The sequence below is a fragment of the Tachyglossus aculeatus genome, chromosome Y4 (assembly GCF_015852505.1).
Source record: "Tachyglossus aculeatus isolate mTacAcu1 chromosome Y4, mTacAcu1.pri, whole genome shotgun sequence".
Classification (NCBI taxonomy): domain Eukaryota; kingdom Metazoa; phylum Chordata; class Mammalia; order Monotremata; family Tachyglossidae; genus Tachyglossus; species Tachyglossus aculeatus.
The window spans coordinates 1,565,920-1,592,666 of NC_052096.1; the positions used below are offsets into that span (position 1 = coordinate 1,565,920).

A 26,747-nucleotide genomic window follows, 5' to 3' on the forward strand; every position below is an offset into this window, starting at 1 on the left:
TGAGGGGTTGTATTAACGTGGTAGCAGGTTGGATGGAGAGGAAAGGGCGGATTTTAGCGATGTTGTGAAGGTGGGATATGTAGGTTGAATGAGAGAGAGAAGTCAAGGAGAACACCAAGGATACTGCTGGGAATTATGGAAAAGTTGAAGAGGGGGCCAGAAGGGGAAGGGACTGAGGGGGGGCAGGGGTGACTTTTGGAAGATCTGGAACAACAGGCGAGGGCAATGGGCATCAATAATAATAATAATGGCATTTATTAAGCGCTTACTACATGCAAAGCACTGTTCTAAGCACTGGGGAGGTTACCAGGTGATCAGGTTGTCCCTCGTGGGGCTCCCAGTCTTAATCCCCATTTTACAGATGAGGTAACTGAGGCCCAGAGAAGTGAAGTGACTTGCCCAAAGTCACACAGCTGACAACTGGCGGAGCTGGGATTTGAACCCACGACCTCTGACTCCAAAGCCCGGGCTCTTTCCTACCGAGCCACGCTGCTTCTCGTGCCCCCAGCCCTGCTCCCCCCCACCCCCCAACCTTCTCTCCGCTCAGCCTCAGCTCCTCTCTCCTCTCCAGGCTGTAAGCTCATTGTGGGCAGGGAATAGGTCTGTTTACTGTTTATTGTTCTACTGGACTCTCCCAAGCACTCAGCACAGTGCTTGGCACACAGCACGTGCTCAATAAATAGGACTGACCAGACTCTGGCAGCCTGCCTCCTCTCCTCCAGGCCCCAGATGCCCCCCAACCCAAGACCCAATGGAACCAACACCCCCCAACTCCCACCCACACCTCGTCCTGGCCCGTTGCTCATTAACACGGCCAGCCGAGTAGAAAAAATACCTTTTATTAATTATTTTATTAATAATCTGTGGGTACTCGACGAGGGGCCCCGGGAGTGTTTCCAAGGGGCCGGGTGTGTGGGAGAGAGAACAGCAAACAGGAACACGCACACAGAGAAATGATGCAGCCGTAGGACTGGGCCCCCAGCCCGCTCCCCTCCCGACCGGGGACTACAGGTGCCAGGGGAGTTGGAATTCATGGGAGGGCAGCGGGGTGCAGTGTGTGGCTTCAAAGTTGTGCAGATGCTTTCGGGCCTACAGGGAGAGGTGGCAGGGAGAGGGAGAGAGGATGGGGAAGTAGGTAAACATGGGGGCACCGCCCCCCGCCCCCCCAAATCTAGCCCTTGGTGACCAAGGGTGGGACACAGTACAAGATTGTCCCGGACTTAAACCCCCAGAAGGGCACCGCCTGGTTCATCCTCCGACTGAGCGGCAGGTGTTAGCCTGGGGACTCCCCTGCCGCCGTGCCCACCTGCCTGCCCCGCTGTGCCCCAGGTCTGCCGAGACCGGGCACCAACGCTGGCCCGGCCTCCTCCCCCCGCGCGGCCTCTCTGGAGCCCGGGGTCAGGGACGGCCGCGTCCTGGGTGTCAGAGGAAGGGCCCAGGGACGACGGCGGGCCACTGGAGGCACAGAAAAGGAAAACGCGGGACCGGGGGACAGAGGGATGTGCCCTTCTGCCCTCGGGGCAGGAGTCGGAACTCGATCGAGTCCAGCCCCAGCGAGGGTCACCTCCACACCTGACCTGCCACTCCACCCCCCTGGGCACGGCTCCCAATTTCCCTGCCCGTCGATGGCGGCGGCTCTGACCAGCTGAGGGTCTCCTCCACACCCCATTCACCCCCATGAACTGTGATGGCCTGGGAATGGATGCGTCCCCCTCCGGCCCTTCCCGGGTCACCGTGGGCCCCCCGTGCCCCGACGGGGACAGACACTCACCAGGAACAGTGCCAGCTGCCGACGCCCATCAGAACTTAAGTCATCTCCTGGGGATGGGGTGGTGTCAAGGTCACAAGCCCGCAACCCCCCCCACCCCCACCACCATCCATCTCCCCTCCCAGGACCCGAGAGGCCCGTCACCAGGCCCTGGGGACCGTCCCCCCGAGGACCACCAGCCCCAGCCTCACCCACGGTCCAGGGGAAATCGCTGCCGTGCTCGGCCTGGTAGGAGCGAAGTACGGACAGGCACCACTCCTCATCCACCTCGGCCTGGCTGTACACTGAGGCTGCAGGAGAGGACGGAGAGGAGGGCAGGGAGGGGGCCATTCAGGTACCACCCCCCCACCCCCAACATCCCCAGGCAGGCGATAACCTATTCGGCTCTCTCTCATCCTGTCATTTTCGTGCTGCCACCTTCGAGTGGAAGCTCCTCGTGGGTGGGCCATGGGCCGCATCCTTATTCTGTACATCCCCCAAGCACCTAGCACACTACACCTCACCCAGTGGACGCTCAATATACCCGTCTTCTTCCTCCTGTTCGCAATAGCTATAAATGCATCAGCCCAACTCTGCCTTGTGGACCTGGGTTCTAAACACAGCTCCGCCACTGGTCTGCTGGGTGACTTTGGGGAAGTCACTGCTACCCAGTCCATGCACTTCACTCCTCTAGTGCTAACCTTCTCACTGGGCCTCCATCTTGCCGCCGACCCCTAACCCACGTCCTGCCTCTGGCCTGGTCCGCCCTCCCTCCTCTAATCTGACAATGACTCTCCCCCCCTTCAAAGCCTTATTGAAGGGACATCTCCTCCAGGACGCCTTCCCCGAATAAGCCCCACTTTCCCTCATTTCCCACTCCCTTCTGCATCGCCCTGACTTGCTTCCTTTGCTCTCTCCCCCGTCCCAGCCCCAGAGTTATGTACATATCTAAAACTGGATTTATTTGTATTCATGTCTGTTTCCCCGCCTCTACACTGTAAGCTTATTGTGGGCAGGAAATATCGCTGTTTATTGTACTGTACTTTCCCAAACGCTTAGTACAGCGCTCTGCACACAGTAAGCACTCAAATATGACTGAATGAAAGAACGAACTTCACTTCTTTGTGTTTCAGTTACCTCATCTGTAAAATGGAGATTAAGACAATGCGCCCTATCTGGGACAGGGAGACTGTGTCCAACCTGACAATCCTGCATCTACCCCAGCGCTTAGTGATAATAATAACAGCATTTATTAAGCGCTTACTAAGTGCAAAGCACTGTTCTAAAGCGCAGGGGAGGTTACAAGGTGATCAGGTTGTCCCACAGGGGGCTCAAAATCTACAGACGAGGGAACTGAGGCTTAGTATGTGCCTGGCACATAGTAAGCACTTAAAGACCGTAAAACAGATCAACAACTACTACACTGTAGGCTCCTCAAGGGTGGGGACCGGGGCCAGTAGCTCTCCTGTGCCCCCCCTCAGCGCTTAGTACGGTGCTCTTCACCCAGGGGGTCCTCAGTACATGCCACCAACGGACCGCCCAAGCCTCCTCGCAGACCCTCTCACCTTCCTCCAAGACCGACCCCGCATCCAGCCACTGATGCACGGCGTGCAGTCCGTCCTCCCCCATCACCCGGGGGTACCTGAAAAGGTTGGGGGGGAGAGGAGATTGAGGCCGCTGCTTGGCCCACCCCGCCGCCCCCTCCCCGCCAATGCTCAGCGACCCCGTTCCTTACGCCCGCTTCTCACCGGTGCTGAAGGAGTCTGAGCAGCAGATTGTTGCCTCGATTGGAGGCGATATCGTCGGGGACCCTGGAAACGACCAGAGGGGTGGGGAGGTAGGGTGAGCCGGGGTAGCAGAACCCCAGGAGAGGAGATGGCTGCGGAGGGGGAGGCGGGAGTTCGGCACGACTCACGTGGTGGTGATGATCTCATCCTTGGTCCTACGGATCAACAGCACCGGCCCCTGGTACCTGGGGGAGAAGAGGTTTTCAGACCTGGAGAGGTTAATCCGACGGTCCGTCCCGGGGGGTCGCCCCCGCCCCCGTCCTCCCACCCCTCCTACAACCTGCAGAGCTGCTCGGCGTTGTTCAGGTTCAGGTGCTGCCTCACCGTCCGCGTCACCAGGCCCCCTGAAGGGGAGATGGTCCGGGAAGGAGGAAGGGGTTAGAAGCCGTCTATCCCGTGGGCAAAATGGGGGCACCCCACTGCCCACCCAAAAGGGGAAATGGTGCAGCCCGCTGTCCCCCTCCACATTCACACGAGTAACGGAAAGGTCCATTCCTTAAGGACGTCGCCCAACGGGGGAGCATCATCCCGGCCACCTTCCTCCCAAGAACGGAAAAACACATTCTTCCCACCTCCACCTCACCTACGATAATGGACTGATCGGCGAGCACCTCCCCCCACCCCTCGGGGATGGAACGGCCCGTCCCAGGCAGGTGGGTACGTGGGCCCTCACTCACTCCAGCTGTTGGGCATGACCTTGAGGGCGAGGGGCACCAGGTCATCAAAGGAGGCATCCAGGACCAGGGCACTGAGCTCCGGGTACGACATGGAGGCCCAGGTGGCTGCGGGGAAGACGGGGCGATTGGAGACCGGAGTTCCCCATCCCCATCCAGGCCGAGCCCACCTATCCCCGGGATTCTGGCCACTTAACCCCTCCCGCTCTCCCCTCCTTCAGAATGGAACTGTCCCAGGACATCCCAGTGTTAGACAGGAGACCGGAGGAGCGACTCATTTTCCTAGAACCGAGGGGAGGCTTTCCCAACATCCTGACCCCCGGCACCACCGGGATGGTGGTCCCCCTCCCCCTGTCCAGGAAGGGTCTTCCCCACCCCACCTTGGTGGGAGGGTCCAAGGAGCAGAAGAGCCCCAGCCTCAAAAGAGGGTGGGCTGGGCTGAGGAGCCCGTGCAGGGATGAGAATATCTGGGGGTGGGGGGTGCGTGCGCATGCACCTGTGTGTGTAGATTGACGGGAGGGGCTGTTTGCTCACCCTCCCCTACCTGTGAAGCCCCCGATAGACCATGCATACAGGATGATGTCCTTGGGCTGGAAGCCAAGCCGATGGATGGCGTACTGCAGGACCACATCCATGGCGTTGGCTTCATTCTGGGGGAAGGGGACACCCTGCAGGGGAAACAGGAGGGAATCGGGGGGTTCAGTCGGCACCTCGATGCCCCGCTCCCTCTCCCACGGATGGATCCTTTCCCTCCCATCCGAACCAAACGGAACAATGACAGAGGTAGGCTGAAATCATCGAAGGAGAGGTTGGGAACGGGGGTGGCAGGCAGCGGGGACTGTCCGGCCTCCCTTCCGCCCTGACGCTCCCTGCCTCCCCTTCACCCCCTTCATCATAAGACGGACGGATCTGCCCAATCCGGGAGGTGAGAGGGACGGCTCTTGGAGGAGATTTCTCCCCCATGGGATCGGATTCTTCCAGGACCCACGGTCAGAAAGGTGGCCTGAGCCAAGAATGGCAGCGGGAGGGTGAGAGAGACAGAGCGTCACAGAGAGCGGGCTGACCCAAGGCCTCATGCAGGCGGACAGAGAGAGACACATAGAGAGCGTGGACTGAACCGAGGCCAAATGCAGGGGAAGAGACAGAAAGCGAACTAAGTGCCCCTCTTTCCTCCTTCTCCAAGGACGGGAACTCTCTACAGAGTAGAGGGATGGGCATCAGCGGAAGGAGGAAAGAAGCGGGGAGGAGGAAAGAGGTGAAGAAATGGCTCCCCACCCAGCTAAGTCTGGCCAGAGGTCTCGCCCCACACAGGGAGGAGGTGGTTGGTCTCACCGTGCTGCCAGCGAAGCCGGGGTGGTTCCAGCCCAGGACGGAGTAACCCGCTGCAACACACGAGGCGCAAGATGGCTGAGCTCTTTTAGCTCCCACCACGCCCCGCCCCGCTCCCGCCGTACCGGGATGGAGGAATGGAACTTCCCGAGGGTCGGGGAAGACTTCCAGCCGGTCACCCGGCCGCTCCAGGGGAGCTGGAACCTTCCGAGCTCTTGGGGCGCGGGGAACGGACCCCGGGACACACTGAGGGATCCCGGGTGGGCTAGCCTAACGGGCGGGTCCCTCGGGCTCCGCTTGTCTCCCCCGTTGGAGGAGGGCGGCGAACATGGGAGCATCTGTCACACTCCCCCAGGTGCTTAGCACAGTGCCTCGCCTTCAGGAGGCACTCAGATGCTGATGATTGAGGGGCAGGGTATGTGTCTATTACCTCTACTGTCCTCTCCCAAGTGCTTAGCGTGGTGACCTGGCCGTGGTAAGTACTCAATAATTACCACTGACGGAGGATGGGGGGGACCAGGTTGCTATCGGGGGAGCTGGGGGACCGAGGTGGGGCGGGGCGCATACCTTCCAGTGGAGTACAGACACAGCCCACTTCGTAGAAGCCGGCGTTCCCTTCACAGCATATCACCTGAGGAGAGGGACAATCCATCAATCAATGGTATTTATTGAAGGCGTACTGTATGCACAGCACTGTATTGAGCCAGTCAGTCAATCGTATTTATTGAGTGCTTATTGCGTGCAGAGCACTGTACTAAGCATTTGGGAGAATACCATACAAAAATATAACAGTCACATTCCCTGCCCACAATGAGTTTGCAGCTCAGGGGGAAGAACCTTACAGTCTAGAAGGGATGAATCAGTGAATCATTAATTCACGAATCAAAGGTGCTTACTGTGTGTAGACCACTGGGCTAAGCGCTGGGAGAGGACAATCCAACAGAGTTGGGAGACACGCTCCCTGCCCACAAAAAGCTTGCAGTCTAGAGGAAGCGCACGGTTTCCCCCAGGCTGGAACGCTTTCCGGCTCCTCCTCCGTGACCCTCCCGGGCGACCCGTCCCCCTGAGGCCGGGTTCTGATTCCACTGGCCTTTTAGACTGTGAGCCCACTGTTGGGTAGGGACTGTCTCTATATGTTGCCAATTTGTACTTCCCAAGCGGTTGGTACAGCGCTCTGCACATAGTAAGCGCTCAATAAATACGATTGATGATGATGATCGCCCTGACCGTCTCCCAGGCCGCCCTCCCCGGGCCGTCGCACCTGGGACCCTCCCACTGGGCCCCCGCCCCACCGTCCGGCTCACCAGCTTCTGGCCTCGGGCTTCCAGGGGGCCTCTCCGGTCCACAAACATGGTGTCGATCTCGTTGCCGTCGCAAGCCACCAGCTTGGCCCGTTGGCCGTTACACTGGGAGGGGGGCAGGAGGAGGGGTGGGGAGGGTTAGCTCGGGAGCCTGCAGACTTGGGAGGTAGGTGGGCGAGCGGACCGAGCCGGAAGGTGAGCAGCCGGGGCGGGCCGGGGGTGGGGGTCTCACCTCCTCTACCAGGTGGGCCTGGCCTTGCAGCAGGGCGGGCATCAGGGCCTTCTGGAGCAGGTAGACGGAGCCGGGGTACAGCATCCTCCGCCCCAGGGAGTGGGCCACCAGGTAACTGCGCAGAGATACCCTGGTCAGCGGGGTCGAGGCGCCTGGCCGCTGGCCAATAGGCTGCCGGGGCTCACTCCATCATCATCATCATCATCAATCGTATTTATTGAGCGCTTACTATGTGCAGAGCGCTGTACTAAGCACTTGGGAAGTACAAATTGGCAACATATAGAGACAGTCCCTACCCAACAGTGGGCTCACAGTCTAAAAGGGGGAGACAGAGAACAAAACCAAACATACTAACAAAATAAAATAAATAGGATAGATATGTACAAGTAAAATAAATAAATAGAGTAATAAATATGTACAACCATATATACAGGTAGACTGGGAGCTCCAGGTAGAACAGGGATTGGGTCCAATCGGATTATGTTCTATCTACCCCAGCGCTCAGTACCCCCTGGCACATAATAAGCACTTACCACTAAATAATAATAATAATAATAATAATAATAATAATAATAATAATAATAATAATAATAATAATAATAATAATAATGTTGGCATTTGTTAAGCGCTTACTATGTGCAAAGCACTGTTCTAAGCGCTGGGGGGGGGGTTACAAAGTGATCAGGTTGTCCCATGTGGGGTTCACAGTCTTAATCCCCATTTTTACAGATGAGGTAACTGAGGCTCAGAGAAGTGAAGTGACTTGCCCAAGGTCACACAGCAGACGTGCGGCGGAGCCGGGATTCGAACCCATGACCTCTGACTCCGAAGTCCGTGCTCTTTACCACTGAGCCACACTGCATTTTCAGGCCTGCCTGCTTTTGACCAACCGGCGTGTCCTTCCTCTAGTCCCTCCACCGTGAGAAGTCCGGCCCCCAGTGATGCCCTGGCCGCTCGGGGCCTGTCTACTGGCCTTGCCCGGAGCTACTTGTTGGCTACGTATCTCTTCCCGCAAGGCTGGAGGTGGAAGAGCTAACGGCTGCTGCCTTGCCACCCCCTCCTCTGACCCGCCAGCTGGTCTCTGGCCCCGTCCGGTCTCTACCCCCGTCCCTTACCCCCTGCCAAGCCCCCTCCCGGTCAAGGCCCGGCTCCCGCCATCCCCCAGCCCGGTCCCCGCCCGGCTTCTGGCCTTGCCCCTTTCACCCGGCCCGGGCCCCTCCCCACCTGGCCACCTGGCAGGGCAGCTTCTTGATGCGGTCCAGGACTCCGTCGGCTGCCCCCCGGTGAAGGGGCTCAGGACGTAGGAGGGCCACCCCTTGACGGGAGGGGCCGCTTTGTGCATCCTTCCTGTGAGCGGGAGAGTGGAGTGAGCCGGGGTGGCGGGGCAACGGGGGCCAGAGGTCTCAGAGAAGGAGGGGGCCGGGGTTGTATGGAGCAGACCCCGGGAGGCGGGGGGCCTCACCGGGTGCCGGGCTCCTGCCAGTGGAAGTCAATGGGCCAGCTCCTGAAGTCAAAGTTGTAGCTGGAGAGCCGCTTCTGGTGACAGAGACAGGAATAATAACGGGGGTGATCTGTTAACCACTTACTGGGTTCCACCAGCACTGTACTAAGCGCTGAGAGACTAGATCATCAGGTCAGACACAATCCAGGTCCTTCAAAGGGCTCACGGTCCACGTAGAAGGGACAACAGGGACTAAGATCTGTTAACCACTTACTGGGTGCCACAAGCACTGTACTAAGAGCTGAGGGAGAGACTAGATCATCAGGTCGGACACAATCCAGGTCCTTCAAAGGGCTCACGGTCCAAGTAGAAGGGACAACAGGGACTAAACCCCATTTTGCAGAGGGGAAAACTGCGATCAAGAAGTGATTTGCCCAGCAGGCTAATAATAATAATTAATAATAACTACGGTATTTGTTAAGCACTTACTCTGTGTCAAGCAGTGTTCTAAGTGCTGGGGCAGTTACAAGGTAATCAGGTTGTCCCACGTGGGGCTTAGAGTCAATCCCCACTTACAGATGAGATAACTCAGGCACAGAGAAGTCAAGTGACTTGACCGAGGTCACACGGCAGACAAGCGACAGAGCTGGGATTAGAACCCATGTCCTCTCACTCCCAAGCCCATGCTCTTCCCACTAAGCCACACTGCTTCTCTAGAATAGTGGCAGGGCCAGAATTAGAACCCAGGGCCTCTGGTTCTCCGGCCACGCTGCTTCCTCTGGCCTAGTGGAAAGCAAGACGGGGAGAGATGGCCCCCACCCCGATTCAGAATGGAACATGCCAGGGAATTCCCTTCCCCTTGGGGATAATTTTTATTTCTGAAGGGGTGGGAGGAGGGCACAGGGTGGAAGGGATGCAGGGCGTGGATGGAAACCCTCCCCACGCCCGCAACTCATGGTGGAATAGACCGCAAACAGACCACGGAGGGAGTGTGAGCTTGGACCGTGGCCGGGGCCTCTGTGGACCACTCCACTGTTAGAAAATAGGGGAAATTTCCAAATCAAAAATCAATCAATCAATCAATCGTATTTATTGAGCGCTTACTGTGTGCAGAGCACTGTATTAAGCGGTTGGGAAGTACAAATCCCATTAAAGTCATGGGTTGGGGGAGGAAAACACACTCACACTCTCTCTTTCTCTCTCTCTCTCTCTCTCTCTCTCTCTCTCTCGGGAGATGTGGCTCTTTGTGGGCATGGAACGTGCCTACCAACTCTGTTTTATTGTTCTCTCCCAAGCGCTTAATACAGTGCTCCACACACAGGAAGCACTCAATAAATACCACTGATGATGGTGGCAGAGCAAGAGGGGAGGAGGCAGGGCATCCCGTCATTGGCTATTCCCAGTATTTTGGGGTTGGGGAGGAAAACCAGACCTGACTGGGTTGGGGGGAGCCCCCACCCTCAGGCTTCCCCCTCTCTGGAAGATCACATGCCAACCCCACGCTGCTCTTAGTTGGCATCTCCCCGGAGACCTCACCTTGCTTTCTGGGGTGCCAGTCCTGTGGGCATCCTCTAGGACTGTGATGAACTGGATATAATGGGGGTTGGTCCAACGGCCGATGCCTGGGGAGGGGAGAGGAAGCTTGGTTGCGGATGGAAGGGGGGAAGAGCAGATTCTGGGCAAGAGTGTTGCGGGGACGGGGGAATGGGAGGTCCAGGGCTGAGCAGGGCTCTCAAGCTGGAGAGATGGGGTCCCCGATTTTGCTTTTATTTTGTAATGGAGTTTATCAAGCATTTACGGTGCCAAGCGCTGGGGTAGGTACAAGCTAATCAGGTTGGACGCAGCCCGTGTCCCACATGGGGCTCACGGTCTTAATCCCCATTTAAGAGATGAGGGATGGAGGGACGGAGGAGTGAAATGACTTGTACGAGGTCCCACAGCTGTGGACCTGGGGGGAGCTGGGCTGAGGAGGCGGGTTAGAACGGAGTTCCAGGGAAGCGAGGAATAGCGCGCCCCGGAATGCGGGTGGTCGGACTCACCCCGGAGGCAGGCCACCCCCGCCAGCAGCAGCAGCAGCGTCCCAGCATAGTGGGAGAACGGAACCACTTTCGACATGCTCAGGTAACCTGTGGGGGAAGGAGATGGCGGGGTCCAAAGGGCGGGTGCTGAGTGCGAGCTGCCCAGATGTGCCCCAACCTAAACAGAGGGCAGGAACTGTGTCCAAGCTACCCAACCGCCCCTAACCTGTTGGGGGGTGGACTGGAAGATGGGCTCTGAATCCAAGCCACCCAACTGCCCCCTCACCCACCAGCCCTTGCCCCCCGACATCCCAGGCCTGAGCCCTTTCACTGGCTCAACATCCCCCCTCCCTCCATGATGCTCCGGCCTCCGGGCCACCAGACCCCCCCCATGCCGTTTCTTGTGGGATTTTTTTTAAATGGCACTTGCTAAACGCTTACTTTGTGCCAGGGGTAGATACAAGATCGTCTGGCTGGACACAGTCCACATCCCACGTGGGGCTCACGGTCTTAATCCCCATTTTATAAATGAGGGAACTGAGGCCCAGAGAAGCGAAGTGACTTGCCCAAGGCCACACAGCAGACAAGTAACGGAGCCGGGATTAGAACCCAGGTTCTTCTGACTCCCGGGCCCGGGCTCAATCCGCTAGGCCAAACTGCTAGCATTTGCTCCAATGCGCTAAGGATAGCACTTAATATAGGCCTGAGTTAGGTGACTGTCAATCAATCAATCAATTGTATTTATTGAGCGCTTACTGTGTGCAGAGCACTGTACTAAGCGCTTGGGAAGTCCAAGTTGGCAACATATAGAGATGGTCCCTACCCAACAGTGGGCTCACAGTCTAAAATGGGGAGACAGGGAACAAAACCAAACATACTAACAAAATAAAATAAATAGAATAGATATGCACAAGTAAAATAAATAAATAGAGTAATACATATGTACAGACATATATACATATATACAGGGACTGTCAGCTCCCTGAGGGCAGGATTCATGCTCCTTACTTTCCCCCATTACTTTCCACAGCGCCAAGAACCAGACACTTCCCTACCCATCTGCCCACCAACCCCGACCGAAACCCACCTTTTCGGTACAGATAGAAGAATGCCAAAGGCGAGGAGTAATATGAGATGGACCAGAGGACCGAGGCCTGCGGAGGAGAGACACGGACGGTGAGGGGCCCATCCACACCAGCCCCGGGAGCCGCCGATGATGTCCAAAGCCAATTTCCCTTTTCCCAAAGTGACCCCTGCCCCCCAGGATTGGGCCGATCCAAGAGACGTGCGTGGAGGAGGAGGAGGAGGAGGAGGGAAGACCATGTTGACATCAGGCACGTTCCAGAGGACCCACCCTGGTGCCAGGACAAAGGTAATGGAAACTTTGCCCACATTCTCACAAATGGGCTTTTCCATGAGCGATCATCTTGGTGTGGCCGGGAGAGAGGGAGGGTTGGAAGGGCCCATGTTGGAACAGAATCGGGAAGTGGGGAGGCTTTTAAAAATTTTTTATTTTATGGCATTTGTTAAGCACTTACTGTGTGCCAGGCACAAAGGGGACCGGGGCAGATATAAGCTAATCAAGTTGGACAAAGTCCCTGTCCCATGTGGGGCTCACAGTTTTAATCCCCATTTTGCAGATGAGGTAACTGAGACACAGAAAAGTGAAGTGTCTTCCCCAAGGTCACACGGCAGATGAGTGGTGGAGCGGGGATTAGAACTCAGGTCCTTCTGATTCCCAGGCCCCTGTGTTCTATCCACTAGGCACACTGCTGCTCTGGCTTTAAGTTTACTTCCAGAGTCATTCATTCGGTCGTATTTATTGTGCGCTTACTGTGTGCAGAGCACTGTACTAAGCGCTTAATCACCTCCCTGTCTTCCCTGCAGTGAACAGATGGGCCTGGGGACCAACACCTGAAGGGGGGGGAAGCACTGGCAGGTGAGTTGGCCATCTGCTTAGCTTCACCTTTCAAAGGGTCAGTGCCCCATTGCCACCCCAGACCCCTGGATTCCTTCAAGGAGCCGGGGTTTTTTTGTTTTTTAAATGGTATTTGTTAAGCGCTCACTATGTGCTAAGCATCGTACTAAGCCCCGGGTTACAGTCAAGCTAATGAGGTTGTTCACAGCCCACGTCCCATGTGGGGCTCACAGTCCTGGGCCGCTCTCCCCGCGATGACGCAAGTGCTGACACGTGGACCGCCGGCTGGAGGGACAGGCGGTTGGCATGACAACCAGGGCCGGGCTGCCTGGGAGGTAGGGTCCCTGGGGAGGGCCACGTGCCGGTCTCAGGCAGAAGGTAAACATGTTTGCCTCCTGACCCCGTAGGGCCACCAGCCCACCCCGGAACCCAAACCGTGGTGGCTGGAGGGATGGGGGACCCGGGGTGGGGCAGAGCATGCAGCTGGGTCTGGGGTGGAGCGTCGCATCCCCGTCACGGGCAACGCGCTTACCAGTGCCAGGATACTGTCCGCATGTTTCTCTAGGGCCCGGGGCTGGTAGTAGGATTCCTGGGAAAGGCCAAGAGATCAGACCCCTGTCCCCTCTCCCCCAGCTTCCAGCCAAGTCTGCCCTCGACCCGTTCCCACTGAACCAGACTACAGCACCTTCCTCCCAACTCTTCCCTGACCCTCGGGCAGCTCCTCATGGGGACCCCCACCCCCAGTATTTCTCCAGAGGACCAGGCCCTGAGCATTCAAATCCTCCAGTGGAAATTCAAATCATTCAAATCCCTTCCCCACAGCACCTGAATATATGTATATATGTTTGTACATATTTATTACTCTATTTATTTATTTTACTTGTACATATCTATTCTATTTATTTTATTTTGTTAGTATGTTTGGTTTTGTTCTCTGTCTCCCCCTTATAGACTGTGAGCCCACTGTTGGGTAGGGACTGTCTCTATATGTTGCCAACTTGTACTTCCCAAGCGCTTAGTACAGTGCACTGCACACAGTAAGCGCTCAATAAATACGATTGATTGGTTGAAACCTACGGAGTACGTTGGTAGTGAGACAGTGGCCAACAATATTATTAGCTTCTCTTCCATCCCCTCCACCCCCGGAATAGCCTCGCTCAGAGGATTCTGGCTACAAGGGGATCGGACGAGAATATGATGGGGGAGGTGGAGGGTTTGCTTTGGGAAACGACGGCAGTTTGGTTTTGCTTTTGATGCTATCTGTTCAGCGCTTACGATGTGCCAAACACTGTTCCAAGCGCTGGGGTAGGTGCAGGCTACAGTTCCTTTCCCACACAGGGTTCAAAGCCTGAGTAGGAGGGAGAACAGGAATTTAGTTCCCATTTTAACTGAGGCCCAGAGCAGGGATTTGCCCTGGGTCACGGAGCAGACAAGCGGCAGAGCCGGGATTGGAGCCCAGGTCCTTCCTCATTCCAGGCCCGGACCCTTGTCACTAGGCCACGCTGCTGTTGAATTATAAACCTGGACAGGAAGACATGGCAAACAGACTCGGGGCAAGCGTTGCTAGAGGAGGAAGAGGGCATTTACGGGGAAGTTTTTCCCCGTCTCTTTCCAAGAACGGGGTCACCCGAAGGCCTGGAGCCTCAAACTGGGATCTCGACAAACGGCTGGGAAAGGGAGAAGCAGAACTGGATACTGGGGGGGAAAGGGGCGGTGGAAGTGAAGCCCAGGGTGGAGAGGCCGCGGGAAAAGCAGGGGACCACAGCGGGCCTTGGCAGAAATGTCACTCATTGAACACCGGCTCCACGAATGGATCATTCATTCATTCATTCAATCGTATTTATTGAGCTCTTACTGTGTGCAGAGCACTGTACTAAGCGCTTGGGAAGTCCAAGTTGGCAAAGTATAGAGACGGTCCCTACCCAACAGCGGGCTCACAGTCTAGAAGGGGGAGACGGACAACAAAACAAAACATATTAACAAAATAAAATAAATAGAATAAATATGTACAAATAAAATAGAGTAATAAACATGAATAAACATATATACATATATACAGGTGCTGTGGGGAGGGGAAGGAGGTAAGGATCCTTCCAAACGCTTCAAAGCGGCAACGGGAAGACGGCCCAATCCATTTCCAGCGAGGGAAGGGGGGAAAAGGGAATCATTCATTCATTCAATTGTATTTATTGAGCGTTTACTGTGTGCAGAGCACTGTACTAAGCGCTTGGAAAGGAAACAGCATGGCTCAGTGGAAAGAGCCCGGGCTTTGGAGTCAGAGGTCATGGGTTCAAATCCCAGCTCCGCCACTTGTCAGCTGTGTGACTTTGGGCAAGTCACTTGACTTCTCTGGGCCTCAGTTCCCTCACCTGTAAAAATGGGGATTAAGATTGTAAGTCCTCCGTGGGGCAACCTGATCACCTTGTAACCTCTCCAGCGCTAAGAACAGTGCTTTGCACATAGCGCTTAATAAATGCCATCATTATTATTATTATTACTCTCTGGGCCTCAGTGACCTCATCTATAAAATGGGGATTAAGACTGTGATCCCCCCGTGGGACAACCTGATCACCGTGTAACTTCCCCAGCGCTTAGAACAGTGCTTTGCACATAGTAAGCGTTTACTAAATGCCATCGTTATTATTATTATTATTCTCTGGGCCTCAGTGACCTCATCTATATAATGGGGATTAAGACTGTGCTCCCCCCGTGGGACAACCTGATCACCTTGAAAACTCCCCAGCGCTTAGAACAGTGCTTTGCACATAGTAAGCGCTTAATAAATGCCATCATTATTATTATCATTATTCTCTGGGCCCCAGTTCCCTCATCTGTAAAATGGGGATTAAGACTGTGATCCCCCCGTGGGACAACCTGATCACCCTGTAAACTCCCCAGCGCTTAGAACAGTGCTTTGCACATAGTAAGCGCTTAATAAATGCCATCATTATCATTGGGAAGTCCAAGTCGGCAACACATAGAGACGGTCCCTACCCAACGGCGGGCTCACAGTCTAAGAGGAGGAGACAGGCGACAAAACAAAGCATATTAACAAAATAAAATGAATAGACTAAATCTGTACAAATAAAACAGGGTAATAAATACAAACAGATATACAGGTATATCGGAGGCAAGCAGGCGAGTCGTGGAGCCAATAAAAAAAAAAAGGTTACGACAAAACTCTGTTAAATCGGGGCAGAGAGAGCGGTATTTGGAGGAAGCAGGTGAGGAGTTATCCAGGACCTCCCCCCCCCCCTTTCCGGGAATGGACTCTTCCGGGGACGGGTGGGCTGAGGCTGCGGAGAGGGGGCTGGGCCATACCATGTAACTCGCCCGGGGGGGGAGGGAAGGGGAAAGACTCACCCAGGAGCCGGCCCGGGCTGGCCTCCCCCCCCTTTCCGGGAATGGACTCTTCCCGGGACGGGTGGGCTGAGGCTGCAGAGAGGGGGCTGGGCCATACCATGTAACTCGCCCGGGGGGGGGGAGGGAAGGGGAAAGACTCACCCAGGAGCCGGCCCGGGCGGTGGGGAGGGGAGGTGGGCCTCCGGGCCCGGTGTTGGGAGGCCTGGCGGGATCCCGTTCCCGGTAGACCCGATAGAGCCGGGGCCCCAGGACGCAGCTCAGCAGCTTGGCCATCTCCCCGGCTGCTGCTGCTGCGGCTCCGGCAGCCGTTCCCTCCCTCCCTCCCGATTGGGAGGGGCGGGGCGCGTGACGTCACCGCGCACGCCCCGTCCCCCGCGACTTCTTTGGCGCCTCGGCCGCGGCGGGAAAAACGTCCCAGCGCGGCTGGGTACGGGCTCCCTAACAGGTCAATATTAGTGCGTTCCGAGGGACCATCCATTCGTTCAGTTTATTGAGCGCTTACTGTGTGCGGGGCACTGTACTAAGCGCTTGGGAAGTACAAATCGGCAACAGAGACGGTCCCTACCCGATGCACCTGTATATATGTATATATGTTTGTACATATTTATTACTCTATTTATTTATTTTACTTGTACATATCTATTCTATTTATTTTATTTTGTTAGTGTGTTTGGTTTTGTTCTCTGTCTCCCCCTTTTAGACTGTGAGCCCACTGTTGGGTAGGGACTGTCTCTATATGTCGCCAATTTGTACTTCCCAAGCGCTTAGTACAGTGCTCTGCACATAGTAAGCGCTCAATAAATACGATTGATGATGATGATCCAGCGCTTAGAACGGTGCTTCACGCATAGTAAGCGCTTAACAAATGCCATTATTCATTCATTCAATCAATCAATCAATCAATCGTATTTATTGAGCGCTTACTGTGTGCAGAGCACTGTGCTAAGCGCTTGGGAAGTCCAAGTTGGAAACACATAGAGACGGTCCCTACCCAACAGTGGGCTCGCAGTCTAGAAGGGGGAGACAGAGAACAAAACAAAACGTATTAACAAAATAAAATAAATAGAATAGATATGTACAAGTAAAATCAATCAATAAATAGAGCGCTTTCTGTGTGCACGGCACTGTGCTAAGCGCTTGGGAATTACAAATCGGCAACATATAGAGACGGTCTCTACCCGATCCAACCCTTAGAACGGTGCTTAACACATAGTAAACGCTTAACAAATGCCATTATTCATTCATTCAATCGTATTTATTGAGCGCTTACTGTGTGCAAAGCACTGGACTAGGCGCTTGGAAGGTCCAAGTTGGCAACACATAGAGACGGTCCCTACCCAACAGCGGGCTCACAGTCTAGAAGGGGGAGACAGACAACAAAACAAGACATATTAACAAATTAATTAATTTGTTTTTTAATTAATTTAATTTAATTATTTAATTAATGTAATCAATCAATTTAAATAATAAATATAATTAATTATATTTATAAAATGAATAGAATAAATATGTACAACTAAAATAAATAAATAGAGTAATAAATACGTATATACATATATACAGGTGCTGTGGGGAGGGGAAGGAGGATGTTGCCCTGGACAACATCGGGAGAGTTGGATGCCTCCATCATTCATTCATTCATTCATTCAATCGTATTTATTATTAATAATAATAATAATAATAATAATGGCACTTATTAAGGGTTACTATGTTACTAGGTTGTCCCACGGGGGGCTCACAGTCTTAATCCCCATTTTGTACTCTCCCAAGTGCTTAGTACAGTGCTCTGCACATAGAAGGCATTCAATAAATACCATTGATTGATAAGCTCCTTGAGGTCAAGGAACACGTCTACCATCTTTATTATGTCATACTCTTGGCACACAGTAAGTACTCAATAAATACGATCGAATGACTACTCTCCTAAGCCCTCACTACAACGCTCTGCCCACAGGAAGCGCTCAATAAATACCACTGATTGACATTTTCTGCATTTGGGCTTTGAGCCCTCCGAGTTTTAGGAGAGAGGAGACGGCTTCCTCCTTATCTCCGGAAAGCAGGCCCGTTGGGGTTGTGAAAGACGACACTGGGGGGTTTATCTGTCAGCGCACTGTCCCCCACATCACTGTCATTCAGTCCCCAGTCTAGCTTCACTCCCTCCCAGGGGCCCCCCATGGCAACTCCGCTCCTCTCTTCCCAAATCTTCCTGCTTCTCCTAACCCTGGGATTTGCATCAGGTAAGCCTGTCTATGTCTGTGAATGGGCCGGACCGTGGGTTGGGGGGACAGGATCTATTGGTCACTCCATCTGTACTATTTATTGAGCACTTCCTGTGATCTGAAAGAGTTTACAGTCCGCAGTACAATGCTGGTATTTGTTAAGTGCTTACTATGTGCAAAGCACTGTTCTAAGCACCGGGGGGGATACAAGGTGATCAGATTGTCCCACGTAGGGCTCACAGTCCTAATCCCCATTTTACAGATGAGGGAACTGAGGCCCAGAGAAGTGAAGTGACTTGCCCAAAGTCACACAGCTGACAATTGGTGGAGCCGGGATTTGAACCCTAAGCACTTGGAAGAGAACAGTACAAAAGAGTTGGTAGACACGGACCGTCTTGTCTATATGTTGCCGACTTGGACTTCCCAAGCGCTTAGTAATAATAATAATAATGATTTCTTAAGCGTTTACTATTTGCAAAGCACTGTTCTAAGCACTGGCGGGGATACGAGGTGATTAGGTTGTCCCGCGTGGGGCTCACAGTCATCATCCCCATTTTACAGATGAGGTAACTGAGGCTCCAAGTGGCTTGCCCAAGGTCACACAGCAGACATGTGGCGGAGCCGGGATTCAAACCCATGACCTCTGACTCCAAAGCCTGGGCTCTTTCCACTGAGCCACGCTACAGTGCTCTGCACACAGTAAGCGCTCAATAAATACGATTGAATGAATGAATGATTCCCTTTTCGCCCCTTTCCCTCTCTGGAAATGGATCTGGCCGTCTTCCCGTTGCCGCTTTGAAGCATTTGGAAGGATTCTTATCTCCTTCCCTTCCCCACAGCACCTATATATATGTATATATGTTTATACGTATTTATTACTCTATTTTATTTGTACATATTTATTCTATTCATTTTATTTTGTTAATATGTTTTGTCTTGTTGTCTGTCTCCCCCTTCTAGACTGTGAGCCCACCGTTGGGTGGGGACCGTCTCTAGATGTTGCCAACTTGGACTTCCCAAGCGCTTAGTACAGTGCTCTGCACACCGTAAGCGCTCAGTAAATACGACTGAATGAATGAATGAATGATTCCTTTTGCAGAAAAGAGGGGATACATGCCTAACCATTCCACCTTTCTTTTAACGGTGTAGCTGGCTGTAGGGAGGGAGTCAGTCAGTCAGTCACTCGTATTTATTGAGCACTTACTGTGCGCAGAGCACTGTACTAAGTGCTTGGGAGAGTACAATACAACAATATAATGGACACTCTCCCTGCCCACAGTGAGCTTACAGACCAGAGGATGAGTTTACAGTCTGCAGTACAATGCTGGCATTTGTTAAGCGCTTACTATGTGCAAAGCACTGTTCTAAGCACTGGGGGGATACAAGGTGATCAGATTGTCCCACGTAGGGCTCATAGTCCTAATCCCCATTTTACAGATGAGGGAACTGAGGCCCAGAGAAGTGAAGTGACTTGCCCAAAGTCACACAGCTGACAATTGGCGGAGCCGGGATTTGAACCCTTGACCTCTGACTCCAAAACCTGTGCTCTTTCTGCTGAGCCACGCTGCTTCTCAAGTCTTACAAGTCTTACCTGCCTTACGCTGACTCGTACTAAGTACAAGTCTTACCCCGCACCGCCCAACCCCTAAAATAACCTATCTCTCCCCCGCATCCGCTCTCCTCCGACCCCCCCAAAAAAGAAATCCAGAGGATTTACATCATCCAGGGGGACTCCGCCGAGCTGGCCTGCCCCGCGCCGGACCCGCTGGACGGAGACGAGCAGCTGTCCTGGTTCCACAACCTCCTCGCCAACCGCACCACGCGGACGGTGGTCCGGGTGCCCGTGGCCGGGGGGGCCCCGGTGATGGGCGAGGGTGTGGGCACCAGGCTGAGGCTGCAGAGGAACCACTCGCTCAGGCTGGACGGGGTCCGGGAGGGAGACGCCGGACGATACTGGTGCTCCGTGAGGGGCTCGGCCTGGGACTACCAGAACTGGAAGATGTACGACGTCACCGTGCTGAAAGGTGACGGGGGGCGGCCCGGGGGGCCGCGACGGGGAGAGGTCATCCCGGAGATTTCAGGGTGGGGAGGTGCCCCCAGTAGGAGGGAAGCAATGTGGCCTCGTGAAAAGATCCCGGGTCTGGGAACCAGAGGACCCGGGTTCTAATTCTGCCTCTGCCACTCGTCTTCTGGGTGACCTGAATAATAATGATAACAACAGAGAAGCAGCGTGGCTCAGTGGAAGGAGCCCGGGCTTTGGAGTCAGAGGTCATGGGTTCAAAACCCGGCTCTGCCAATTGTCAGCTGCCCGACTTTGGGCAAGTCACTTCACTGACCTCGTCTGTAAAATGGGGATTAAGACTCTGAGCCCCACGTGGGACAACCTGATCACCTTGTAACCTCCCCAGCGCTTAGAACAGTGCTTTGCACGTAGTAAGTGCTTAATAAATGCTATTATTACCGTTATGATGATGATGATGGTGATGGTATTTGTTAAGCGCTTACTATGTGCCGGGCACTGTACTAAACGCTGGAGTGGATACAAACAAATCGAGCTGGACACAGTCCCGGTCTCAGTGGGGCTCTCAATCGCCGTTTTACAGATGAGGAAACTGAGGCCCAGAGAAGAGAAGTGACTTGCCCAGGGTCACAAAGCAGACAAGTGCAGAGGCAGAATTAGAACCCACAATCTTCTGACTCCTGGGCCCATGCTCCCAGGGCTGTGCAACCTTGGGCAAGCCACTTCACTTCTCTGGGCCTCAGTCTCCTCATCTGTAAAATGAGGACTGTAAGCTCACTGAGGGCAGGGAACGTGTCTACCAACTCTGTGAAATTGTTCTTTCCCGAACTCTTAGTACAGTGCTCTGCACACAGCCGGTGCTCAATAAATATGACGGATTGATTGACCGTGAGCCCCACATGGGACATGGACCATGTCCAATCTGTTTAGCTAACATCTACCCCAGACTTTAGAACAATGCTTGGCACATAGGAAGAGCTTAACAAATACCATTAGAGAACTGTGCTAAGCGCTCAGGAAACGGGCTTGGGAGTCAGAGGACATGGGTTCTAACCCCACTCTGCCCCTTGTCTGCTGTGTGACCTTCTCTGTGCCTCAGTTACCTCATCCGTAAAATGGGGATTAAAAGCGTGAGCCCCATGTGGCCCAACCTGATTACCCTGTATCTACCCCAGTGCTTAGAACCGTGCCTGCCACATAGTAAGCGCTTCGCAAATACCATAATTATTATTATGATTTATTCTCCCATAGGCACCCAAATGACGGTCCACACCGGGGCCGGGGCCCCCTGCTCCATCTTTATCTGCTCGGTGGCCTCGGCTCTGCCCCTGGACTCCATGTCCTGGCATGAGGGTTCTGGCCGAGTCAAGGGCCGGACTCAGGTCTTCAGCCAGGTCAATGCCACCCTGCTGTTCCTCTGCCCCCGGGAGGGGCCCGGAGAAGGCCGATCCAAGAAGCCAAGGAACATCCGATGCTCTCTGAATAAGGACCAGGGGATCAACTTCACCCTGCCAGGTGAGGGACTGTATCCCGGGGGGGGGCGGCGACTGCACAGAGGAGGGTGGGGTAGCTCTTTCCAAAGGGGAGACAGACATTAATATAAATAAATAAGTGACAGATATGCATGTAAGCGCTGTGGGGCAGAGGCAGACATTAATAGAAATAAATGAAATGACCGATATGTACATAAGTGCTGTGGGACTGGGAGGGGGGATGAATAAAGGGAGCAAGTCAAGGGGGTGCAGAAGAGAGGGGAAGACAAGGAAAAGAGGGTAAAGCAGCACCCGTTAGTGGAAATAGCCGGCCCTGGGGGTCAGGAGGCCTGGGTTCCACTCCCAGCTCCGGCACTTGTCTGTTGTGGGACCTTGGGTAAGTCATTTCACATCCCTGGGCCTCAGTTTCCTCATCTGAAAATGGAGATTGAGACACGGAGCCCCGCGTGGGACAGGGATTGTGTCCAATCTGATTATTTTGCATCTACCCCAGCATTTAGTACAGTGCCTGGCACATAATAAGCACTTTCCTCTAGAGTGTAAGTTCGTTGTAGGAGGGAATGTGTCTCAAGTTCCTCTCCTCCAATTCTCTCCTGGATCCCCCTTCAAACTGGCTTCCGTCCTTTTCACTCCACAGAAACTGCCCTCTCAAAGGACGCCAATGATCTCCTTCTTGCCAAATCCAACGGCCTCTACTCCATCCTAATCCTCCTCCACCTCTCAGCTGCTTTCAACCCTGTCGACCACCCCCTTCTCCTTCTCAGCTTCACTGAAATTTATCCTCTCCTGGTTCTTCTCCTATCTTTCTGGCCGCTCAGTCTCAGTCACTTTTGTGGGTGCCTCCCACCCCCAGTTTGTGGGGGTCCCTCAAGGTTCAGTTCTGGGTCCCCTTTTAGTCTCCATCTACACCCACTCCCTTGGAGAACTCATTCACTCCCATGGCTCCACCTCCATGCGGATGATTTCCAAATCTACACCTCCAACCTTGATCTCTTTCCCCCTCTGGAGTCTTGCATTTCCTCCTGCCTTCAAGACATCTATACTTGGATGTCCGCGCGTCACCTCAGACTTAACATGTCCAAAAACAGAGCTCCTTATCTTCCCACCCAAACCCTGTCTTTCCCCTGACTTTCCCATCACTGCAGACGGCAGCACCATCCTTCCTGTCTCACTAGCCTTGGCGTTATCCTTGACTCCTCTCTCTCATTCAACCCACATATTCAACCTATCACTAAATCCTCTCGGTCCAACCTTTGCAATATAGCTAAAATCTATCCTTTCCCCTCTATTCAAACTGCTGTCACGTTAATCCAAGCATTTATCCTCTCCTTGATTACTGCTACAGCCTCCTTGCTGACCTCCCTGCCTCCTGTCTCTCCTCACTCCAGTCCATATTTCACTCTGCTGCCCGGATCATTCTTCTACAAAAATACTCAGGCCATATTTCTCCACTCCTCAGGAACCTTCAGTGGTTTGCTCATCCACCTCCACCTCAAACAAAAACTCCTTACCATCAGCTTTAAAGTACTCCATCACCCTCCTGCTTTACGTCTCTGACTTTTTACTACAATCCAGCCCACACACTTCGCTCTTCTAATGCCAACCTACTCATTATACCTTGATCTCATCTATCTCTCCGCCGACTTCTCGCCCTCCCTCTTAATACCCGACAGGAAATTCTATCCCCTGTTCAAAGCCTTATTGAAGACACATCTCCTCCAAGAGGCTTTCCCTGACTAAGCCCTCTAATGATGGGTACGGACATAATGCTGTGGGGCTTAGGGAGGGGTGAATAAAGGGTGTGAATCCAAATGCAAGGGTGACACAGAAGGGAATGGGAGAATGGGAGATGAGGGCTTAGCTGGGGAAGGCCTCTAGGAAGAGATGGGATTTTAGGATGGATATGAACGTGGGTGATCTGTTGGATATGAAGAGGGAGGGTGTTCCTGGCCAGAGGCAGGACGTGGGCGAGGGGTCGGTGGTGAGATCACGGTATTCCATTTTTAGAAGCTGCAGGAAGAAGTTGGGAGAATTTGGGCTGCAATTGGAATTCTTCTGTCAGATTTGGGAGGGATCATTGGATTAAGCATTGAAGCCCAGTGGATGGTATGGGTTTAGGAGTCAGGGGACCTGAGTCTGCTGTGTGACCTTGGGCAAGTCACTTAAGTTCTCAGTGCCTCAATTCCTTCATCTGCTAAATGGGGGATTCAGTCCCTGTGCTCCCTCCTACTGTGAGCCCCATGTGATTATCTTGTATCTACCCCAGTGCTTAGTACAATGTTTGGCACATAGTAGGCGCTTAACAAGAATTATCGTTATTATTATTGCTACAGTCTGCTCCCTTTGGACACTTAGTATTTGTCCCATCCTCAGCCCCACAACACTTTTATGTCCATATCCGTAATTTATTTATACTAATGTTAGTCTCCCCCTAAACTCGCTGTGGGCAGGGGACATGTTTACCAACTCTGTTGTATTGGGTTCTCCCAAGACTTAGTGTAGTGCTCTGCACACAGTAAGCGTTCAATAAATACCTTTGATTGATTGGTATTCATCCCACCCTCAACCCCACAGCACTTATGTCCATATCTGTAAATTATTCATATTATTGCCCATCTCCCCTTCTAGACTGTAAGCTCATTGTGGGCAGGGAATGTGCCTACCAACACGGTTGTAGTGGACTCTCCGGGCACTGTTCTAAGTGCTGGTCCCCCCGCCTTACCTCCTTCCCCTGCCCACAGCACCTGTGTATATATGTATGTATATATATTTGTACATATTTATTACTCTATCTATTTTACTTGTACATATTTATTCTATTTATTTTATTTAGTTAATATGTTTTGTTTCATTGTCTGTCTCCCCCTCCTAGCCTGTGAGCCCGCTGTTGGGTAGGGACCGTCTCTAGATGTTGCCAACTTGTACTTCCCAAGCGCTTAGCACAGTGCTTCGCACCCAGTAAGCGCTCAATAAATACAAATGAATGAATGAATGAAATGCTTACTCCAGTTCTCGGCACCTAGGAAGTGCTCAATCCCATTTTTTATTCTCATTATTTATCATTATTAGCCAACAAGGGGAGGAGAATCCACCCCACTGCCTACCCTTCTTCCTCTCCATCCTCCCTTCCAGCCACTTCTGGAGTTTCCAGTTTCACCCACTGTGACTCTACCAAGGGTTGGGATTTCACCCGGATCCTGCTGCTGTTGTGTGTGCTGAGCCAAGTCCTGGCCATCCTGGTCCTGGGCGTTATGGTCTGGAAGCGCAGAGACCGGGCGGCCCAGCGGGGAGGTAAGGTGCCACCCCCGGAGGCTTGGACCAAACAGTGGAGAAGCCTCTGCTGAAGCAGAGCTCTCTAGTGGATAGAGCCCCAGCCTGGGAGCCAGAGGATCTGGGTTCTAATTCCGCCTCCGCCGCTTGTCTTTCTGTGTGACCATGGGTGAGTCGCTTAACTTCTCTGGGCCCCATCTGCAAAACGGGGATTAAAAGACGGCGAGCCCCACGTGGGACATGGACTGTGTCCAACCTGATTAGCTTGGATCCACCCCCGCGCTTACTACAATGCTCGGCAGATAGTAAGCGCTGAACAGCGTGGATCAATGGAAAGAGCAAGGGCTTGGGAGCCAGAGGTCATGGGTTCTAATCCCGGCTCCGCCACTTGTCAGCTGTGTGACATTGGGCAAGTCACTTAACTTCTCTATGCCTCAGTTCCCTCATCTGTAAAATGGGGATGAAGACTGTGAGCCCCACGTGGGACAACCTAATTACCTTGAATCCTCTACATGTTGCCAACTTGTACTTCCCAAGCGCTTAGTACAGTGCTCTGCACACAGTAAGCGCTCAATAAATACGATTGAATGAATGAATGAACACTACTTGACACATAGTAAGCACTTAACAAATACCATCGTTATTATCATTATTAAGAAAAAAACAGGCTCTTGAACTCAGGGGTCAGGGCAGAACTTCATTTCCACAAGAAGGAAGCTCCCAAATTGATCTGCCTTGAACCCTAAACTCCTTCAGGGGGATGGAGACAGTAGGGTAAGGGAGGGACGTGACAGATTTCTCACGTCCCACTTCTCTGGATATATTTCTTGTAGGCACCTCAACTTCTGAATTCAAACCCGAGATTCAGGTCTATGAAAACATCCATTCCTCTATGGCCTGGTGAGGAGGGACTGGGATTTTGGGGTCCCAGGTGGGGAGAGGGTGGGGGTAGGGGGGCTGGGGCTGGGTGGGGCAGGGTACCAGTGAGGACAGTGGTTTAGTGGTTCCAACGGAGAGCCCAAATGGAGAGGGAGAGAGAGAGAGAGGGAGAGAGGCGGGGTGGGGGGGGGGGGGGGAAGACCGGGAAGGGAGGAAGTCAAGATACCCTTCATCTCCGCTGCTTCCCCAGAGGTCAGAATCAATGAATCGTATTTATTAATCAATCAATCATATATATGTATTGAGTACTTCCTGTGTGCAGAGCACTGGACTGGGAGAGGACAGTATAACAGCGTTGGTGGACACGTTCTGTAACCACACGAAGTTTATTGAGCACTTACTGCATGTTGGGTAGGGACTGTCTCTATATGTTGCCAATTTGTACTTCCCAAGCGCTTAATACAGTGCTCTGCACACAGTAAGTGCTCAATAAATACGATTGATGACGATGATGCAGAGCACTGGACTAAGCGCTTGAGGGAGTCTAATACAACCGAGTTGATAGACTCGTTCCCCGCCCACCAGGCGCTTCTAGTCTAGAGGGTCTTTTGTACTCTTTGTCCTCCACAGCCCCTCAGCTGCCAAGGCCATGTGACCTCTCTGATGCCATCAGCAGGGACTGAAGGGCTCCGGTTTCCTGGCAAAGCCAGTTTCAGGTCCTGTGATGCCATCGGGAGCCCAGCTTCATTGATGTTGTTGCCCCCTGGCCTCCTAGCAACAGTGTGTATATGTGTGTGTAGAGGTGGGGAATTGTCCATTCAGTGATGGCATCAATGATTTCACCCCTCCTAGCAATGTGCGGTGGCCTGCCCTGGCCGGTGCCACTGCGACGATTGTGAGGGTCCCCTGGCAATGTCCACTTCTCCCTGACACCCCCCCACTTCAGGTGGTAAACACGCACGCACGTACACACCCACTCACTCACATTCATACCCCCCAGTGAAAAGAACCCGGGTCTGGGAATCAGAGGCCCTGCGTTTTAGTTCTGGCTCCACC

The 26,747-nt window shown here is 53.4% G+C and overlaps 2 protein-coding genes across 2 annotated transcripts; one reads left to right on the forward strand and one right to left on the reverse strand.

Moving 5' to 3' along the window:
- Nucleotides 1-832: 832 nt before the first annotated feature.
- ABHD16A (abhydrolase domain containing 16A, phospholipase) lies at nt 833-16,100 on the reverse strand. Its single transcript, XM_038768532.1, has 20 exons — nt 15,952-16,100; nt 12,980-13,036; nt 11,617-11,683; nt 10,551-10,637; nt 10,048-10,133; nt 8,533-8,606; nt 8,295-8,417; nt 7,071-7,185; nt 6,842-6,943; nt 6,105-6,168; nt 5,541-5,590; nt 4,753-4,876; nt 4,212-4,316; nt 3,815-3,878; nt 3,663-3,719; nt 3,496-3,558; nt 3,313-3,389; nt 1,960-2,058; nt 1,772-1,818; nt 833-1,089 (listed from the first exon to the last, which is right to left on the reverse strand). The coding sequence occupies exons 1-20, from the start codon at nt 16,081-16,083 to the stop codon at nt 1,006-1,008; spliced, it is 1,677 nt and encodes a 558-aa protein (XP_038624460.1). The 5' UTR covers nt 16,084-16,100; the 3' UTR covers nt 833-1,005.
- A 1,959-nt stretch (nt 16,101-18,059) lies between these two features.
- On the forward strand, nt 18,060-26,353 carry LOC119946757 (lymphocyte antigen 6 complex locus protein G6f-like). The gene is made up of 6 exons (XM_038768205.1): nt 18,060-18,081; nt 19,730-20,053; nt 21,301-21,564; nt 24,675-24,833; nt 25,646-25,712; nt 26,322-26,353. The coding sequence occupies exons 1-6, from the start codon at nt 18,060-18,062 to the stop codon at nt 26,344-26,346; spliced, it is 861 nt and encodes a 286-aa protein (XP_038624133.1). The 3' UTR covers nt 26,347-26,353.
- The last annotated feature ends 394 nt before the right edge of the window (nt 26,354-26,747 follow it).

Bases quoted from the DNA above. Each gene is read 5' to 3' on its own strand.
- ABHD16A (XM_038768532.1), bottom strand. From the start codon at position 16,083: ATGGCCAAGCTGCTGAGCTGCGTCCTGGGGCCCCGGCTCTATCGGGTC. The intron at 11,684-12,979 runs GTAAGCGCGTTG...TCTCCTCCGCAG, and splicing joins CGGACAGTATCCTGGCACTG to GCCTCGGTCCTCTGGTCCAT. The intron at 1,090-1,771 runs GTGAGTGTCTGT...CTCTCCCTGTAG, and splicing joins GGCAGCTGGCACTGTTCCTG to GCCCGAAAGCATCTGCACAA.
- LOC119946757 (XM_038768205.1), top strand. From the start codon at position 18,060: ATGTCTGTGAATGGGCCGGACC. The intron at 21,565-24,674 runs GTGAGGGACTGT...CCTCCCTTCCAG, and splicing joins GATCAACTTCACCCTGCCAG to CCACTTCTGGAGTTTCCAGT. The intron at 24,834-25,645 runs GTAAGGTGCCAC...TATTTCTTGTAG, and splicing joins CCGGGCGGCCCAGCGGGGAG to GCACCTCAACTTCTGAATTC.